The 20,546-nt window shown below is 36.8% G+C and overlaps 2 protein-coding genes across 2 annotated transcripts; both read right to left on the reverse strand.

Moving 5' to 3' along the window:
* Positions 1-12,771: 12,771 nt before the first annotated feature.
* Positions 12,772-13,494, reverse strand: GCK72_012456 (uncharacterized protein; the record flags this gene model as incomplete). Its single annotated transcript, XM_053729129.1, has 2 exons — positions 12,772-13,262; positions 13,335-13,494. The coding sequence occupies 2 exons, from the start codon at positions 13,492-13,494 to the stop codon at positions 12,772-12,774; spliced, it is 651 nt and encodes a 216-aa protein (XP_053583901.1).
* Positions 13,495-17,665: 4,171 nt separating this feature from the next.
* GCK72_012457 (uncharacterized protein) lies at positions 17,666-19,314 on the reverse strand (the record flags this gene model as incomplete). Its single annotated transcript, XM_053729130.1, has 4 exons — positions 17,666-17,918; positions 18,251-18,383; positions 19,019-19,131; positions 19,184-19,314. 4 exons carry the CDS (start codon positions 19,312-19,314, stop codon positions 17,666-17,668), a joined length of 630 nt encoding a protein of 209 aa, XP_053583902.1.
* Between the last annotated feature and the right edge of the window lie 1,232 nt (positions 19,315-20,546).

A 20,546-nucleotide genomic window follows, 5' to 3' on the forward strand; every position in this document is an offset into this window, starting at 1 on the left:
AGGTGTGTACTGTTACAAAAAATTCTTACGGTTTCGAAAGTTACACAAAAAAAAGTGTACTAAAGTTGAAGGTGATGAATACATGATGAAAAAATCGAAACATTCAAATACTTCATGCGAAAGTGAAGGAAGAATTGATAAAGTTGAGTAGGAGAATAAGACTCTCAGAGCGATTGGGATTCCCGAAAATAGGGTACTTTATGGTTTAACGGGTGTTTATTTATTTAACGGGTGTTTAAATAATAGACGGGTGTTTTGAGAATTAACGGGTGCAATACCAAAATCTAAGAATTAACGGGTGTTTATAAATCATTTTTTCAGCAGTTTTTATTTTTTCTATTCATTCACTGTTTTATCATTTTCTGTTATTTTCTACCGTTTTATGAACATACTTCCAATTATTTGGTCCGGAATCACTGAAAAGAGTCTCATAGCATCTCACGCGTATAACTGATGAATGTTCGTTTCTGAATACGTAGTACTGTAAGTGTGTTAACATTTTTAACACAGCATTTTTTGATTAGAGCAGGATATCCGCTATCTTTGAGGTGATAGGCCAGTTCCAGAACATTGTTGATGCGAATCTCTGAGCTGGAGCATAGTGCTGGATACTTCAGTACAAGAGTGAGAGCCTTGCTATTGGAACTATCTAGCTCATTATCTAGTTTCGTCTAGGAACTATTTAGTTTCTATCTAGGAATGTTGAGCATATCTGACATAGTGGAGAAACGATTCCGGCATATCGATAAGCATTCTCAGGTCGTATGGTGTGACGTATAAGGTAAGGCGCATGGAGAGTGAGGTAGAAGTTTCCGATAGACAGGAAATTGCGTTGAATTCTTTCAGATGAGATCCTTACAATCGATCTAGCCACAACCACCGTGGAAGTGCCTTTCTCAGGGACTTGTTTTCCAACAAAACAATAAATAAAACATTATTTTATTACTTTGCCACAACCGCGACTCAAAAAGAACCACTAGTCCACTGATTTTTCAAGGGTGTCCTACCCTTATTGCACGCCCAAAAAAGTGACTTTTGGACGGTGCGCGGGTATTGAAAGTGGTATGATAACAAACATTTGGTTCCTGGGGTTATTTTGTACCCTGAATCCGATGACGCTTTCAGATTTTTGATATCTTTCTTGGTTTTGTCAGGAAGCCCAAAATCGAGGGGTGTCCTACTTTTTGCACGCACTGTATAGTCATGAATTATGTTTTCGGTGCTGGAATGTCAATAAAAACGATACTCAATTTTTGACCACAAAACGTATACGTGTAATGGTAGAAGGTGCCCAACTTTATCAATATTCACGACTCGATGAAGGCGAAGCGGACAATGGAAGTTATGAAGAATAATAAGTATTTGTATTATATTCTCTGAAGTTCTTCATTTTTATCTATGAATAAACATATATGAGATTTGAATATCAGTCGGTCATCTGTGTTAAAAATGATTCCACACTTACAGTACTACGTATTGAGTAACAACCCTTTAGCAGTTCAACGTGGGCGATGCCTGAAGACTCTTATCAGGGATTCCGGGCGGAATAATTAAAAATATATATGTAAAACGGTAGAAAATAACAGAAAATGATAAAACAGTGAATGAATAGAAAAAATAAAAACTGCTGAAAAAATGATTTATAAACACCCGTTAATTCTTAGATTTTGGTATTGCACCCGTTAATTCTCAAAACACCCGTCTATTATATAAACACCCGTTAATTAAATAAACACCCGTTAAACCATAAAGTACCGAAAATAGATATATAAGACAGGCCAAATTTGAAAATTTTTTTTCCTCGACAGTTTTCTCTTTGTTCTTTGTATTTGGCAAAAAATGGGAAACTCATAATTGTTAAAATCTGGCGGATTTTTGAAAAGTATGTGATTTTTACCAGAGTTTTATGAATTCTCAGCTAGTCGAATTTTTCTGAAAAAGTTAACTCATACTTGAAACTTTCTCTTTTTTCTCTTTAGAAAACAAATGTCGTGTCACTCAAAAAACAAAGGACGTTTTTCAACGTGGCTTGTTATTTAAAATTCTGCCACGTTTATAAAAAAATACATTCTGGAAAGAAAACCACGTTTTGATGATTTGTTTTATTCCTTCTTGCTGGTAAATTTGCTGCTTGATGTGACATGAGATATAGCTCTATACATTGAAATATGCCTATTCCAGAGAAAATTATTGAATCCAGGTAAGAAACAACCACAAATTTGCAGGTTTTTCATCTAATTTTCAATTCCCAATTCTATTACTTGGCTTTTTAATGCTAATTGGACTTCTCAATAGTGTTTAGAAGGTAACTGAACGATTACGGTTTCAAGAATAATCCTTTCAGATTTTCAGATATATTATATTGTGTTTGGAGCAAAATTTTATTTATATCAATCTATCGTTGTTATTGGTTTATGTTGATATCTTACAAAATGGTCTTCTAAGTCACAATGAGGTTTGTCGTTTTCTTTTTTTGTGTCAATACGTTCAATTCGTTTTTAATTTCAGGTAGCTCTCTGAAACTCATACACAACGATACGTGGATAATTCCCAGAGTTGTAACAGTTTCGATTTTGGGGAGGCCCGAGTTCGTCACGTGAAATCAAAATTATTCTAATTTTCACGTACTTTTTTCTTCTGTTTTTCACAAAAGTGTAACTGTTACGTTTCTGTGTTTGTCTTTTTCAATAAAAACTGGTCGAATTTTTACGTAACTCTTTTTTAAACTGTTTCAAAAAATCAAATTGACAGCTGACCTTAATCAGTTTCTACAAACCAGTTGAGGAAAAACTGTAATTTCGTAGAAATCCTGTTGAATTTCCCAGAAGTTCTAAAATTTTTCCGTTTTCTAACAACTTTGGGAGATTCATTCAATTTCCACATCAATTCTTGGAATTTCGCAACACTCAATTTTTTCTGTGAAAACTCACAGGAAAGTTGAAAATTTGTGAAAAAACAGACGACGAAAAAAAATTTTCAAATTTGGCCTGTCTTATATGAAAAATTTGAAATCGGGAATTTCCCGAATCTGTTTTATCCAGACTGAGAGAACGGATATTGTGACATAATTAAATCTCGACTATATTCATTTCTAGTTGAAAAAATAAATAATCTGGATGAAACAGGTTCCGAAAAATTGCAGTTTCTAAATTTTCATAATCTGCAATAAAAAACATGAATTCAGTCCTTCCTTCAAAAAAAAAGCAAGTAGAATAATCTTATTGAACTCATTCGTTGAAGCTTTTTAATTGATTCTTGTACAGAACGGTTATTCAATTAGGTTAATTGACGGTGAAATAAAAAAAACCAAACGTTCCAATTATGTTCATCTGATATTTACTACTATGCAATCGTGTCCTATCGTTAACTAGCTCAGCAGGAGAGCCAATTTGTCAGACTAAAGCGCACTCGGTATATTTTACGGTTTTAAAAAGTTTTAAAAATGGGAGAACTGAGATGTTGCTGATACGTCAAGTAATGAGAAAGAAACGGTGTCTTCTTACCATGGTAGTGTTTTGGAAGTTGTAAATTGATAATTTTTTTCTTCTGTTTCTTCAACTATTGTTCTGAGAAACCAATTTGAAGCCAGGATGTTTAGCTTAAACTAAAATTAATTGACTTTGTGAATCAGAAAGAATGAATTTTTCAGTTTGTAAATAATGGAAAATCTATTAACCATTAATTTATAATGAAATGTATCAAGTCGGAAGGGATTACACTGATTACTCCTCAAAAATCCTTTTTCTTGAACAAAGATTCTAGAAATGTTTTCATTTTGTTCTTTTTCTTCAATTACATCAACATTTTGAGGCATTAAAATAAGTATTCCGTGGCTGTTGTCCTAATAATATTCTAAAAAACGAATGGGAGAATTAAAGTAAACCATTGTGGAAAAAAACATGGACTGAAAACATATATCGGTTATAACTTTTCTTGGAAACTGTAAATTGAGTACTGGACATGTGCCATTTTCTTATACATTATCCATATTTGAAAAGCTAAAGAAGTCGCCTTTTATTCACATGTTTTCATTTAAAACCTGTTTCTGATTAATTTTGATTAGTAGCGGGCTAGTGGATACCTAATACTTGAGTCAGTTTGTTTGCCAAACACATGTAACATGTTATGAAGGAGGTGACAGCTGACAAAAAATTTGAATATAACTTCAAGGTGAGATGTGTTTGAACAAATACGCTGTAATGATAAAACTGCGCTAATTGATATAGAACCACAATAAATAGATTTCAGTTTCATCGTATATTTTTGTGATAAACTTGAGTAAGACAAATAATTTGCGATAGAAGCAACTAACCAGGCAGAGATATTGGAAATTTGAGTGTGTAACTCACAAATATTTGGAAGACGTCAGAAACATAATATCTTCAAAATGTTTCCTCCCGAGACCACAAAAGTCAAATACCGAGAACAAAAAAGAAACAAGTTTCAGAACAATCGTACAATGTTATTAACAAGACGAATTCTGAAGGGCAAAAAAAATGAAAATTATCAGAAAATTATAATCTGGAAAAGATTGTCGTTTTACAACGATAGTATCAATCAGTGTTCATTTTGAAGAGTTAGTGAAAGAGATAAATTTTGAAGATGTTAATGAAAGTGAAGCCAATAAACTAAAAAGTATACAACTGATTATGGAAAACAAGGCTTATAAACCGAAAAATTTCAATTAATTTACATTTGAATGAGGTTTGATGCAAATGCGCTCAGATCGCAACGAAAAATAAATCAACAATAAGGAATACTGCAACTGCTATTTATAGACAAGGTTATAGTTGTGGGCGCATTTGCTTTTCGTCCCACTATTTATTTTTGAGAATAACATAAAGAACGCTCCCAATGAAAATGGAAAAAAAAAACACATTTTCAGAAATATTTAGATTAACACATTATTGCCATAACTACAAAGCCGACAAAAGTGTAAAATTTAGCTATTGTAAGAAACGGGGAGACGGTTTAGTGAGGGATTACTTGAAGAGAATTGAAGGATTCAGAAATTAATGGATTTAAAAATAGTAATAAAAATAACATTCTGAAAATGCATAATTTTTGAAAAATCTTCTGTTTCATTTTGGTCATTTACCTAGACCCAAAATTTCGGAATGATAAGATTTTAAGGAATTTTCCCCCATTCTCTATTTGTTGGGTTCTGACTTCTGACTCTTTGTGTTTTGCAGTTATCAATTGAAGTTATTACCTAAATTCAAAGCATTGCTGGTGCGCGTTAGACGCGCTTCAAGGGGTTCCCGATTTGTAAGAATAATGTATTGCGCTTTCGATAGTATCAAGCATAGTTTATTTTGAAGAGTTAGTGAGATAAGACTCGTGATGATGAACTGAAAAAATTAGAACTGATTGTGAGAATGTAAGAAAAGGATGAGAAACCGAAAGTTTCCAGTATTTCGAAAATGAAGATTCTGAAAATGCACAATTAAAAAATATTCTGTTTCATTTTGATCATGATTCGGTGTTCAAAGTTTCGTGATGGTAGTTCCACAACGGTTAAAATAAAAGTTATCACTCAATTCAAAGTATCGCTGGTGCGCGTTAGACGCGTTTTAAGGGGTTGCCGATTTTTATCGAAAAGTAATCTATAAGGCTTTCAGAAAATGATAATCTGGTCATTTTATAACGATAGTATCGAGAAATGTTCATTGTGAAGAGTGAGTAAACGCGATACTACTTAACTGAAAACACATAGAACTGATTGGGAGACAAGGTTTAGAAACCGAAAATTGTTAAATAATTTACATTGGAATGAGGTTTGATGCAAATGCGCTCCAGTCGCAACCGTAACTGAATAACGTAGAGGAATAATCATACTTGTCAAAAATCGGGCCGGCCCGGCTCGGCCCGTCGGCCCGGCCCGGCCCGGCCCGGCCCGGGCCGCCACGGGCCGGGCCGGGCCGGGCCGAAATTTCTCTCGGCCCGGCCCGGCCCGGTCGGCCCGGATTCAAAAATGGGTACCCATTTTTACCAATTTTTTTTTGAAATTTTTCGAAAAAAAACAGTAAAAATGCTTAAATTATCATTACATATTCACATTTTGATTCAATTTTAAATGTTTATTCGAAAACTATACTTTTTTCAAAAAATTTCCAAAAAAAATTCAAAAACTCAAAATGTTTTGAAAAAATGTTTCAAAACGGGCCGAGCGGGCCGGGCCGGGCCACGGGCCGGGCCGGGCCGGGCCGGGCCGAGGTTTTTCCTGATTTCGGCCCGGCCCGGCCCGGCCCGGCCCGGCCCGTGACAAGTATGGGAATAATGCAAGTGCGCTTTATTGACAACCTTGTTTGGCATTTCTGTCCAATCATCAATTCTTGAGGAAGCGAAGCTGATGTGAGCGAGAAAATGAAAGAATCGATTTGCATTGATTTGAAAAAAACCTTTCGAAAATTTATCAGAATTCCAGTGAAAACCAAAGATTAAAACCTATCAATTTCAAGAAACGGGAGAGCAAAGTAGTGATGGAAGTTAGCTATATTACTGTCTGTACTGTAATCGAGTCCCCAAATGTTCTGTGTTCTGTAGTGAAAGGAGTCTAGTTGCTGGAGAACCCGAAAAAAAGAAAACAGAAGAAACTCGGTGCCCTAGAAAAATGAATAGGATTTCAAAAGAAAAAATTAAATGAAGGTTTTGAAAGTGCAGATTTCTGTTTTATCTAGGTTATTATTCTGGACTCAAAATCTCAAAATGATAGTGAACCTTTCTGACCAGTTAGGTGAATGGACGCTAAGAACGGTTATCTCATATTTAGCAAACTAGAAAGTGCGCTCCATGGAACTAGATGAGATTTCGTTTTAGTGTAAATTATAGTGTAAAATTTACCGATGTTATGCTTGACTTGAGTACTTGAGGAAATTCGGAGTAGAGTTGCAGAACATTTTGAACGTGAATAAACTACTGTAGGACAAATATATGAGTGCCCTCTCATGAAGGGAGATGTAATGGCGTCTGGTTGTACTGGACTCACCAGGATGTTCTGTGTTCTGTAAGGAAATCTCTGATGACCAAGAATAAAAATAAGAAAAAGACTCTGTTTCATCATGGTGATTATTGACTCAGACTCAATATTTCAGAATGATATTAACTCGTTGTTTTCTATTTTATATTATCGCTGGTATGGTAAAGCGTCTACTGTTACAAAACATCTTACGGTTTCGAAAGTTACACAGGAAAATGAGTAGTGCTTTCGGATATTGAGGAAACTACTGTAGCGGAATTGTGCGAGTGCCATTTTACGAAAACAATGTTTTTTGGAGCGCCACGGACGCGTTTTGAAATGTTCATGATTTGTCACGATAAGTCGTTTACTACAATATAAAAATTCTTACGGTTTCAAAAGTTACACAGAAAAAGCGTGTACTAAAGCTGTCGATAATCCTGAGCTAATATGAGGGAATCGGAATATTGAAATATTTCATGGGAAATAAAAGAAAGAATTGATAAAGTTAAGTGAGAAAATAAAATTCTCGCGAATAGATGGATTGGGATTTCCGAAAATGAATATATGAAAAATGTCAAATTGAGAATTTTCGAAACCTGTTTCATTTAGATCATTTATTTTTTGTTTTAACTAGGATTGATGATACTAATGATGTTTTAAATTTTCTGAAAAAAAAACTATGAAAATTTATTTTAAAAACGGGCGAACGGAGAATTGAGCCAAACCTCTTGTCCAAACGGACTAGACAGCCTGCGGAAACTCGACTATTATCATTTCTAGTTTAAAAAATAAATGATCTAGATGAAACAGGTTCCAAAAATTTGCAGTTTCAAAATTTTCATATTCTGCAATAAAGAAAATGAAATTATTGTCAAGCGGAAAAATGTTATTGATCTCATTTTTTGAATCCGATTGCTTTTTTGTTAATTTTTTTACTCACCCTGTTTGCTAATGGATGAAAATTAATAAGGTTATATGCAAATTTTTATAGGAAGAGTGGTCGAAAAAGAAACCATTATGTTCAACGTCACGAACTAAAAAATAAAATCGACAGTGAAAGAAAGGATTGAAAAACCAAACGTTCAATTATCCCCTTCTGAGAATTAATGCTATGCAAACGTGTCCTATCGTTAGCTAGTTTAGCTGGAAACCGCATTTGGTTCGACGAAGCGCATTCGGTGTTTTTTACGTTTTGAAAAGTTTTAAAAATCGGCGAATTGAAATGTTGTTAATGTTTGAGCGAGTTCAAAGAATATTATTAAGGAACACACGGAGCCGACACTACTGTATTTTGGAAAACAAATTATGTTCTGACCATAGTGCTGTTTTGAAAGTTGCAAATACGTTATTTTTTCTGTTTCTTCAACTAGTGTTCTAAAAACAACTTGATTTCTCAAAAATACGCGATTGAGGTTGTTGTCAAGCTAATTAACTAACTTTGCGAATCAGAAAACGTGCGTGAATTAGCGTTTTATAATACCTAATTATGACTATAACTTCTCTCGAAAACTGTAAAATAAGGAGTGGACATGTGTATCAATCAGATGGTTTTCTCATACATTATTCATTTTTAAGAAACTAAGGATCTTGGTATTATTCATACTTGCAAACCGGGCCGAAACGCCGGGAAAAAGTGTCAAAAATTGCGAAAATGGCCAAAAAAGTCATTCTAGCCCGGCCCGCGGCAAATTAACGAATAGCCATTCGGACGGTAGTAGGACACTGACATAGCACTCGTCAAGATCTACATTTTGGAATATTTTTCAGCTCATAACATTAAGTTTTAAGCGAGTTACGAGCCGGCCCGTTTCGGATAGAGTTGAGCGGAATTCCGCCTTCCACCTTCCGCTTTCCGCTAAATTTTTGCATATTTCCGCTTTCCGCCTAGAATGAAATCAGCTTGAAAAATTTGTTCGCCTACTCGAATTTACTGATATTTTATGAGTTTTTTGAAGCAAAACTAACAATTTTTACCAAAAAAGGAAATGAAAAGTTCCAACAAAGTGGAAATCGTCAAAAACGACTCTAATATTCAAGAAAGGAGACAAAGAAAATCTAGAAAATTATCGTCCGATCTGCCTGCTTCCCGTACTATATAAAGCTTTCACGAAATGTATTCTGAATAGAATCCGGAATTCATTGGAAGAAGCACAACCGGTCGAACAAGCAGGATTCAGAAGATCCTTCTCGACGATTGACCACATCCATTCAGTACAACGACTGCTGGAAGTAGGTCGAGAATACCAAATACCAATCACAATGATATTTATCGACTTCAAAAAGGCATTCGACACGATCGAACCTGCCGCTCTATGGGAAAGCCTGAAGACTCAAGGGATAGACTCTGGATACATAAAACTCCTAAAAGAGTGCTACAACGATTGCTCCACCACAATCACACCATTCTATAACCCAGTCAATATCCCCATTACCAGAGGTGTCAGACAAGGTGACCCCATCTCACCAAACTTGTTTTCTGCTTGTCTCGAAACGGCCTTTAGTCGAATGTCATGGCCACATATAAAAGAAGACAAAGATGACTATGATAACTCCCCTGGTATCAGAATTAACGGCAGAAACCTAACACATCTACGATTCGCCGACGACATCATTCTCATCTCGAAAACTCCACAAATAGCGGAAAAAATGCTACAAGAGCTGATAAACAGTTGTGAAACAGTCGGTCTGGAAATAAACGCGAATAAAACAAAAGTGCTGAGGAACAAATTTGCGTCAAGTCACCAAATAAATATCAGAAAAAACAACACCATGACTGCAATTGAAGATGTTGAGGAATACGTTCACAGAAGACGACGATCAGCATGGGCGGCACTCAACAACATCAAAAACACAACAGATGCCTTGACATGTCCGAAAATCCGAGCGCAACTTTTCGACTCCATTGTTCTCCCCGCACTGACATATGGATCAGAAACATGGACTTTCACTAAAGCTCTATCCGAAAGAGTAAGAATAACACATGCCGCACTGGAACGTAAACTCGTCGGAATTACCCTCACGGAACAACGAGAGAAAGACCTCCACCGAGAAGATATAAGGAAGATGTCCCAAGTGAAAGACCCTCTTGTCTTCATAACGAAACGTAAGTTAGGTTGGGCTGGCCACGTGATGAGAAGAAACGATAATCGGTGGACAACGTTACTTCAAGAATGGATACCCAGAAATGAGAAAAGACCAGTAGGAAGACCACCAATGCGATGGGCCGACTCCCTGAGGAAAGAATTCTCAGTGCGACAAGGAACTCAATTGATCGAACCTTGGAGCAAAATCGCCAAAGATCGGAAAAAATGGATAGCTGTGATCCGCGCCCACACCAACTGAGCGAAGAACGGATCGACTAAGTAACTAAGTAAGTAAGTAAGTAAAAAGCTTTTTACAACAAAATAAGGCCACTTTTTGCCAATTTTTTCATTCCGCTTTCCGCCTTCCGCCTTCCGCCGAAAAATTTCGCTTCTGCCTTCCGCTTCCGCTATCCACCAATTTTTTTTACTTCCGCCTTCCGCCTTCCGCCATTTCAAAAATCGCATTCCGCTCAACTCTGGTGTCGGCCCGTTTTGGCCCGGTTTGCAAGTATGGTATTATTTAAAACCTGTTTCTGATTGATTTTAATTGGTGCCGGACTAGAGGATATCTAGTACTTGAGGCAACGTCGTTTTAAGTTGGTCATTATGAGTCTGACAAATGTAAGATGATATAAAGGGAGGTGGCAGTAGACTAAAAATTTGAACGTAACTTCAAGGTGAGAGTTGTTTTTTACAAATACGCTCTGATGACAAATCCACGCTAATTGATATAGGACCACAAAAAACGGTTTTCAGTGCTTCACCGTATTTTTTTGTGATAAACTTGAGTAAGACAAGTAATTTGATGTAAATGCAACTAACCAGCCGGCGGGTATTCGAATATTTAGTGTAACTCACAAATGTTTAGAAGACGTCAAAAAATAGGGAGCGTATTCAAAGAAAGGAGCACTACTGTAGGTGATTGGAAATATGTCTCCAAGTTGTTTACTGAAAACGTCTATATTCCGAAACAGAATATATATTCAAAATGTTTCTTTCCAAGATCACTAAAGTGAAGTACCGACAATAAAAAGAAACAAGTTTCGGAAAGAAGTTAAACATTTATCAGCATGATGAAACAGAAAATTGAAGAACTAATGCGTTTTTCACAATTTAGAGTACTACGGGTTCTTAGAAATGAGGTATGAAATGAAGTATGAAAATAGAAGAGGAGAGGTGAAAGAATACGAGTGAATAGTGGATGTATATCGAATATAATTAGTTAACTTATTTTATAAAAAATTCCGAAATGAAAAGTCTTTTGGTTTGTTGACATTAGTGGGCTAGGAAGAACTGGCGCTGGTAGAAATCTGCTCACGTTGAAATTGGAGAACTGACGTCGGCTCTTGATGATCTGATGTGATATTTCAAGTCACTCAGTTTACGGTTCTCAAAATGGAAAAGTAAGTTTATTCTACATATGACTATTTCTGGTGTTTCTTCAGTATGAAATCTCAACAATCTTTTTTCTCAATGCCGTGCGCAATACACTTTTCATTTTAGCCCAGTAAGATATCCAAATCATTCATAACGCAATTACTCACATTAATCGTCTGTACCGCAATGAACTCTGAATATTCCAATCATGCGACATGAACAAGTTGCTCATTTTCGAAAATATTCAGTACTGGGATATATTTGTAGCATGATTGCATGCTCTCGACTTAATCCTCCGATAGCGGAGAACCTTCATGAACGGCAGGTACCAGAAAAAGGAATAAATGTGAATGATTCAGTAAAAATCAAATAGCCGATTGTCGACTGCCATGTCCGGGAGGCAAGTCTTGGAATGAATGAGAAACGGGGAGAAAGATGTCTTCTAATACTAAACCACGCCCATCATGCTCCACGGAAAAACTGGGCGTGGCTTGTGCAGTTGTCGTTCTCATGGGTATTAGGAAAATCTGTTAGTCTTGCAATTAGTACCAATATTAAAGGATCGGAGTGGGGTTGAGTGGACAGGGACATCAACAAACAAAGTGAGGTTGAAGGATTCCCATTAACAAAACGGTTCTTGGATTAGCATTCTGTTGTTTGTAACACTGTCAGATTTTGCTTATCATAAGAGGAAAGTGGTTTAAAGAAAACTGCATAATCGAAAACGCTTGAATCTCGTTCACGAACCAAATCATTTTCAGAGTTTTACTGTCAAAGATTACACGAGAAAGGATGGATGAAGTGCACTAATTATAAAAATTACTTTGAAATTCATGTTCACGATGAAACGAACAGTTGGAGATACATAATTCGAAAAAAAAACCCTTTTAGCACAAAGCATGTGAAGTAGCCATTCAAGAAACAGATAGTTTACAGAGTTTTACCCACCACAATTATAGCACTAGCTATAAAAATTATTCTGACTTCATGTCACGATGAAACGGAGAGTGGATGAATAGACAATCATTGCTCACTGAAACAGAAGACGAAAAATTCGCACATTGCAAACACGCATAATATTGATCGAACAACATTCGGTGCTGTTTAGGTGGAACTACTGAAACCGCTTTTTTTTGTTCTTTTTGACACACAACAGTACGAGGCGTAAGGTCCGCAATGAACAGATTTGAATTTTTCCGAGTCGCGTTGCGTGCGAGTCGCGGTTTATATTAAAGATACGACAAATAAACGGAAAAATCGAATTTGGCACCGTGTCAACCGTTGTGCAACGGAACGCGTTTCCGCTACCTTCTGCCTTGCACTGCTGTGTTGAAATAAATAATTTAATTATTATGTTTCACACAAGACATTTGAATAGTTTATTAGAGATCTACTTAATGGGACACAGTACCAAATACAATCGCCGGGACCGATATTGTGATTGAAGGACGCGACAGTACTGTTTTCTGGGTGAATGCTGGTTCTGGATCCTGGAGCCTTCACGTAGAGTTGAGCACTGTTCAATCCGGCAATGTTTTCTCCAGCATAATTAAGAAGGTTTTCCTTTCCATTTAGCGAGAGCATGTATGGCAACTTGTCAACTTCCTGTAAACAAGACATCTTGAATTTGAAAGTGAGAAGCGCGGAATTCACGTTTTTACATTCCACGAAAGTGAAATCTTGTGTTTCCAATTCAATGTTGGTGGCGAACGCAATCAGATTTGCATTGGTGTTGTGAGGTTGTCCGTTTATTGGAAGCTGGTTCTGTTGCAAGTATGTCTCTAGCTCCGCTCGAAATATTTCAAGATCGGTCATTTGACTTTCTTTCATCTTTGCATAAACTGAAAAAGTTTTGTCTTAAAATCTTTAGCACCACGGCTTGTCTAGAAATTCAAAGATTCTAATAGGCTGACCTTCTTTGGCATAGTTGATACCATTGTTGAGCCAGTCCACAAGGGTTTTGAGTGGAAAACCTTTTTCATTTACGTTGCCGGTGATCGTCCATTTCTTTGGATTCCCACTTTTATCATCACGATTGAAGTTGGAGGTTGTCGGTTGAGGCAACTGGTGCATGATTGGATGCAATAATTCGGGCTTCCATTTAGCCAGAATGAAGGGCAGGACGATAAATACCAGCAAAAAGAATAAAAGTGAATGATTCAGTAAAAATCAATTAACCGATTGTCGACTGCCATGTCCGGGAGGCAAGTCTTGGAATGAATGAGAAACTGGAAGAAAGATGTCTCCCAATACTAAACTACGCCCATCATGCTCCAGGGAAAAAGTGGGCGTGGCTTGTGCAGTCTGTGTTTTCATTCTCATGGCTATTAGGAAAACCCATTAGTCTTGCAATTAGTACAAATATTAAAGGGTCGGAGTGGGATTGAGTGGAGGATGATGGTGACAGTATTCCCACGGAGCAGATTGAGTAATAAAAGACAGCTGTGCCAAAGTTGTAAATCATCAACATTCTTGTTGATCTAACAATTAGTGAGTGAGTCAGGGACATCAACAAATAAAGTTAGGTGGAAGGATTCCCATTAACAAAACGGTCAGATGTCAAGCACAGAGAGGTAATCAATACTAGTTTCAGAAAAAGTTTACCATTTATCAGCATGATGAAACAGAAAATTGGAGAACTAATGGGTTTTTACAACTTAGAGCGCATGTACTTTTGAAAAAATGAGAGAACCTTCAAAGATATGTTGAACAAGTATAAGTGTTGCGAATGAGAATAAGTAAAGGTTGAGAAATAGAACAAATTTTAACCTGTTTCTCCTGGGTCTTAACTTTTTAAACTAATAGAACTCCACGTTACTTGTTGGAATAGCATTTGTATATTTGTAACACTGTCAGATTTTGCCTATCATAAGAGGAAAGTGGTTTAAATAAAAGTGCATAATCGAAAACGCTTGAATCTCGTTCACAAACCAAATCATTCTCAGAGTTTTACTGACAAAGATTACACAAGAAAGAATGGATGAAGTAATTATAAAAATTACTTTGAAATTCATGTTCACGATGAAACGGACAGTTGGAGATACATAATTCGAAAAAACCCCTTTTAGCACTGAAAATGCAATACAAGGGATCCCACGTTTCTCAAAAATCAAATAAAACAATAAAATGAACAGACGATTTGATACTCTTGAAAACGGATGGAATTTATCATTTCGATTGGGTGAAAGACACCTCCATTGATAAGACAAATGACAAAGATGAGCTGTGATGGTCCAAATGTGTAGCCAAGCTCACTGAAAAAGGAGACATGAAAATCGCACAAAAAAATTAATCGAACAACATTCGGAGCTATTTAGATGGAAAAGCTGAAACCGTTTTTTGTTTTCTTATTGACACACAACAGTACGAGGCGTAAGGTCCGCAATGAACAGATTTGAATTTTTTCGGAGTCGCGTTGCGTGTACGTTGCGGTTTATATTGAAAATTTTGACGAATAAACGTAAAAATCTTTGTCAAGTCTGTTTTGACACAGTGCCAACCGTTGTGCGACGGAGCGCGTTGCACTGCTGTGTTGACATATATCATTTAATTAATATGTTTCTCACAAGACATTTGAATTGTTTATTAGAGAGCTAATCCAATTGTAGGCCGTCCGTCGCAGCTGAAAAGTAGCGAAAACAATAAAGATTTGAGACAAGAACAGATGAATACTCCTGGAAACAAAAATTTTCCGGAGCTCAAGAAATGAGAGAGTGATTGAGCAGATGCGCTCTAATAAAGATTCAAAAAAATTAACTTTGGGAAGTGATACATTTATCAACTTTTCAACGATGATTTTTGAGTAAAAGAACACAGTTTTGTTAAAAAAAACTGTTCATGAGCGATATTCCGGAAATTTAACTAATAATCCAATCTTTTGGTGGAGAAAGTAAGTGTTTTATACATTTCTTCATACATCTTTACTATTAACAAACACCAGATTCTGTATGTTTGTGTGTGTGTCGCCGATCCTACAGCCCTTCCTACTGAACCGATTTTCTTCAAATTTGGACCAAAAGATCAGAAATTCCCCCCGCATGATGCCCGTCTTTTTCTTTTTTCAAAATTCTCAAAATGACGCCTTCTGAGCCAAAAACACTGATAAAGCATAGGGGAATGAAAAACGGAAAAAGTGGCGTGAACTGTCGGCCTAAGCATCGTCATTTCTTTCCTTTCTTCTGCTTGCATTTCCCGTGGCCGCATGGTTAGGGTTGACGTGTCGCCGCGTCCGATCTGGCAAGTAATGCGTCGTTGACTACAGTTAGTTTTTAGTTCGATCCCGGGGGCGAAGAAAGATTTTCAATTTTTTTGTTGATAAATTCGGAAAAAGAGATTTCCGAACGTGTCGTCTGCTTCCAATAAGGAAAAATACTGTCCGCGTTCTAAAACGCGAAGACGTGAAAGATGTTTTGGTATCATCGGATTCAAAAAAGTACATGATTCCAACCGTGTCGTTTTTCCAGATTGATCAATATCATTCAAATACGGGCAGTTTTCTGGAGACAGGTAAAAGGAGATTGTGGATATGGGTCCACGTTTTTAAAAGTATTAATAGCCAATCTGGCTAGAATTTACCTTCTCCTTCTTACCACGGTTTTAGCTCCGCCTACTTTTCGTATAAAATACAGTGAAAAGCGGAAGTTGCGTGAAGTCCAGACATGGAGCCCCTTCTTTTGAACTGCTGATAACTATCATTTTCCTATTCCCCTCATGGCGTCACTGTCTTCAACAACTACTGTTCCTGCCGACAATTTAGTGGACGATTATGGTGTTGTTTCTCCTGTTTCCGATGAAGGCGTGCTCCATCGCTCAGAATCAGATGGGAGATTAAAGCTCAGAGGAGTTGATGGGATACAGGACATTCAACTCATGACACAGAAGTCGGTGAAGAAAAACGACAAAAAGAAGACGTCGGGCACTGCTACTTGGACTTGAGATTGTCCAGAATCCATGGCAAATGTTGCTCACCTATCGGCAGAAAGAAACAAGATGAATACAGTACTGATATCAGCTCGGATCAAGGCTATCGTACGGCCGACCGCGGCTTTCAGGGCGGTCGAGGCCGCGGATTAACGAAATGGGTTGAATTTTTTTCATATCGACTAATCTTTGGGTCCTCTAAAGGCCGCCTAAAGAAGCGAAAATTTTCCATGGCTGGGAACTGAGATATAAAATCGCCCAACGGCCTTTTTGACAGCCTTGGCTCGGTTCACATATGATCTTAGAGCTTGACGGAATGGAAGGGATTGAGGACGAGATGATGATACAGGAGTCAGTACGAAAACGAGATAAGAAAAACGCATAACCTCGCTTTAGAGAGAAAGAAAGATCAACTTTTACTGACTTCAGAAAAATAAAGCTGCTGAAAATCATGGCAACTGATACAGCAGTCCAAAGATCTCTACAGTCGGACACTGAGAAGTCGAACAGCAACAGAACCAACACCAAAAAATTGGAAACAGCAGTGAAAAAAGGTCTGAAGATGATCTAGAAGGGCTTCAGTAGCTTCCCGGACAGCTGCCAGACGATCAAAAAAGCACGATGATGTGACGGCGAGAAGAAAGGAGGTCTTCTCGGAGTAGCTACTACTGATGTACAACCATATCTTCACTACACCAGAAGGATGGATCAAATTTGTTCATATTGTGAGGGGCTATACTTCAAAGCTAAGTTCGACTTTCAAATGGCGAAGGTCGTGGTGTTGAAGAACCCTATCTGTCAAATTCGGCAACGTTGACTGTAATCAGTTGATTCAAAGCCATGTGGGGACATGAAATATTTTTTCTTATACTCAGTTATAGAAAAAAGAGGATTCGAAACGTGTCGTCCGTTTCCGGATTGATTCACAGAGGAGATATGAATGTTTTTTGTTATCGTCGGAGTCAGAAAAAACAAGGGATTCCGAACGAGTCGTCCGTTTTCGGATTAATTACGATTTTCTGTAACACCTAGAAGGGTGGTGTTGAGAAGGAGGTTTAGTCGCCGTTAGGCGACGTGAACCGACTGGTATTTAGAAATCAACCCGAATGATCACGATTACAGTGAGAAGTTTATATCAATTCACTGAAATAGCATATCACATAATTAAAATGAAGAAAGTGTGTATTTTTTATCAGAATGGGGGTTTTATCATGAACAAAAACTATATGTGAATTCTGAAAATATCAAATTTCTCTCATCTGTGATTCTTAACTTTTGTGAAAACGGAAATTCCCTTCAGATTGTTGTGAAGATTCTGAAATCTTTATTCACATTTCTCATAGAATTCCACATGACACTCTAATGTCATGTTTCCATTAACGTAATACTTCGGATCGTCTTGGAACGTGATCTTGGCACTGTCTTGAATTGTTCCATCTGTCGTACCAACTGTCTCAAGACCATTCTCTGTTTTGATTTTGTACTCGACTTTCCAGTGAAGCGGCGAAGGTGGATAGTTCGAACTTCCCAAACAACACTGCCACTCTGATTCATTTGTTTTGTGACAGATGAGGCAACTGAAAACGTAAAAAAATGGTTGTTTTCAAAAAGTTGTTGTTGTGAGATTAATTTGTTATGAGAGTGGCTGGGGAACATCACTCATATATTTTGAAAGCTGAGTAAAATCTGATTCCAAATTTGTACTATTAACTTTTTTTCCTCAAGGCAATTTGAGTTGAAATTGTCAAACTTTGAGAGTGTGTCATGGCACTCCCAAGGGAATGCCCGAACGAAAAAGTTGTCAACTACAAAAACGAAGCTCTATTTTTGATCTGCATGATTCATTAAACATCTGGGACGATCAGTATTACCATGACACACTCTCAACTAGTTTACCTCATAAACTAACCATTCTATTCCGTTGATCGTTTCTCTTGGTCCACAAAATGTGTTTCTGTTTGAATGCTGTACATTACGAAAAGTATGAGATAGCATAAACTTTTCAGGAAGATCCATCGCTTGCACAAATGAGTTGGGTGTTTCTGAATAAAGATAGTTTTAAAGTGCTTAGTAAAGTGTCTTGGAGAATTAGAGAAAAACAATAGAAGGTAAGCATAAGACAGTACAAAAATGAGAGAAAAATTGGATATTGTGATAAGAAATGTATAAGAAGTTTATCACATGAAACCCAATTTCTTATCAATCAACTATTTCTTTTTATCAGTTTGATGTCAACAAATTCAACTAAGTCACAGAGATACGAGACACAAAACATTAATTCTTTATCACTCGATGAGTAATGTCAATCCCCGTTTTTCAGAAAAATTGAGGAAATTAAAACAGTGGAGGATAATCGTGCCAAGAAATTCGGAGGAAGTTGAATAATTATATAACAGACTGACGGCTCACAGTTCTTTTTTTTGTGAACACTAGAAGGTCCTAACTGTTTATTTCATTGAAAAATTAAGAACATGGAATTTTCAAAATATATACATTATGCGTCGTGTGGTGCTGCGTCGTGTGGTGCCTCTTGACGCCACAAGGCATTGAATTCGTCCAGTTTTTCCATCCAGTAGTTCATTTTCTGACGGTAGTAGGGGCGGCCATACCAGTAAACTTCGTGTCTTTCCTGAAAAATTATATTTTACCTCTACAAATTTCACTGAGAGAAACTCACTTTTTGGCGCACTCGATGCAGTAGATCTTGGTGCATCTTTCCACAGGAACCACATTATGACCTTCTGCAGCTGGCCGAGTTTCAAGATTTTGAGGAATTCTTTTGCAATTGCCCTGAAACATACCAATTTTAATCTAGAATACACAAATTTTTTTTCGAACTTACTCTAGCGGTGTCATTCGATTTTTCCCGGCCTGTCCAAAGACTTGAGGAGAAATATCTACAGAGTCAGTGGAGAAGACAAAGTCCCTTGCGTGACGGTGAACAAATTTTAGTTCGATATGCTTTCCATACATATTATACAAACTAAAAAGTGACCAACAGTCATCTCGTGGGTCTGAAACAAGTCTTTAAGTAACATTAAAAGATTTGAATAAAATCTTACGAAGTGTGTTTTTTGGATGTATTGACTTCCTTCATTTCTTCCAATAATCCGACCAACACACTCGACCACTGCAAAAATATCAAAATTATAGGGAATAGTGCAGGAAATGTGAATTTCACATTGATTTTGCCACTTTTTGAGCTGGAATTCATGAAAATGAAGCTAAAAACGTTGATTTTTCACTGATTTTGAAATTTTTTAGCCGAAAATGTAATTTTTTACAAAATCTAGCCTGAAAATTGCCAAAATACAGTAAATTCTGTGATTTTGCATCAAAAACCTCGCATTTCAAATGTTTCTCACCTGAAAATCACGATTTCAGCGTTTTTTGAAGGTTTTAGCTGAAAATCGTGTGAAAATTGAGACAAAAAGAGACAACAACAAAGGTTTTCGGCAATAAAAACAGAAAATATGAGGATAAATTCGAATTTGAACTTAATTATTGGAAAATCAATAGTTTTGCAGCTAATTTATCAAGTTTAGTATAGTTTTTGAATTTCACTCAACTAACCTTTTAGAATTCAATAAAAATAAGTAGTTTTCATAAGGAAAACTTTAAAAATTTGGGTAGAGCAGCAACCGGCCGCTCACAAGGGGGAAAACATGATGGAATAATGTTTGAATGGGGAAGTGTCCCTCTCTTCATTGGAATATGTTCAATGGAGTGCACTTGCTGAGTAAACAAAAGAGATCCCCGGCCGTGATTTTTCTACTCATAGCCTAGGAAGATAAGTGACTTCGGCCACCTAGACCTCAATCATTGCAAACTTTCGAGCGTGAAAAAAAGGTGCTTCTGGTTATTGTTTTAAAATTTTTTTGATGCTGGTTTGTTGAAAATTGATAAAACATTACAGAAAACCAAAAAATTTTGAAAATAATTATGGTAGGTGGCCAAAAACACAAATTGTGCAGAATTTGCCCAATTGCAGACTCAGAATAGTTTGCAGACTCAGAAAAAATAATACTCAAAAACGTCGCCAATCAAATCCAATTTGTAGAAAAGTGCTAAAACTCTCTGAATGAACCTCTCACAATTTGAGAAATCGGAAAAACAAAAATTGAAAAAAACCCACTTCAAACTAGTATTTCTCAAAGACGCTCTCCTCAAATTTTTTAAAGATTATGGCAATACGTCCACAGCAA

Source organism: Caenorhabditis remanei, chromosome IV (assembly GCF_010183535.1).
Source record: "Caenorhabditis remanei strain PX506 chromosome IV, whole genome shotgun sequence".
Classification (NCBI taxonomy): domain Eukaryota; kingdom Metazoa; phylum Nematoda; class Chromadorea; order Rhabditida; family Rhabditidae; genus Caenorhabditis; species Caenorhabditis remanei.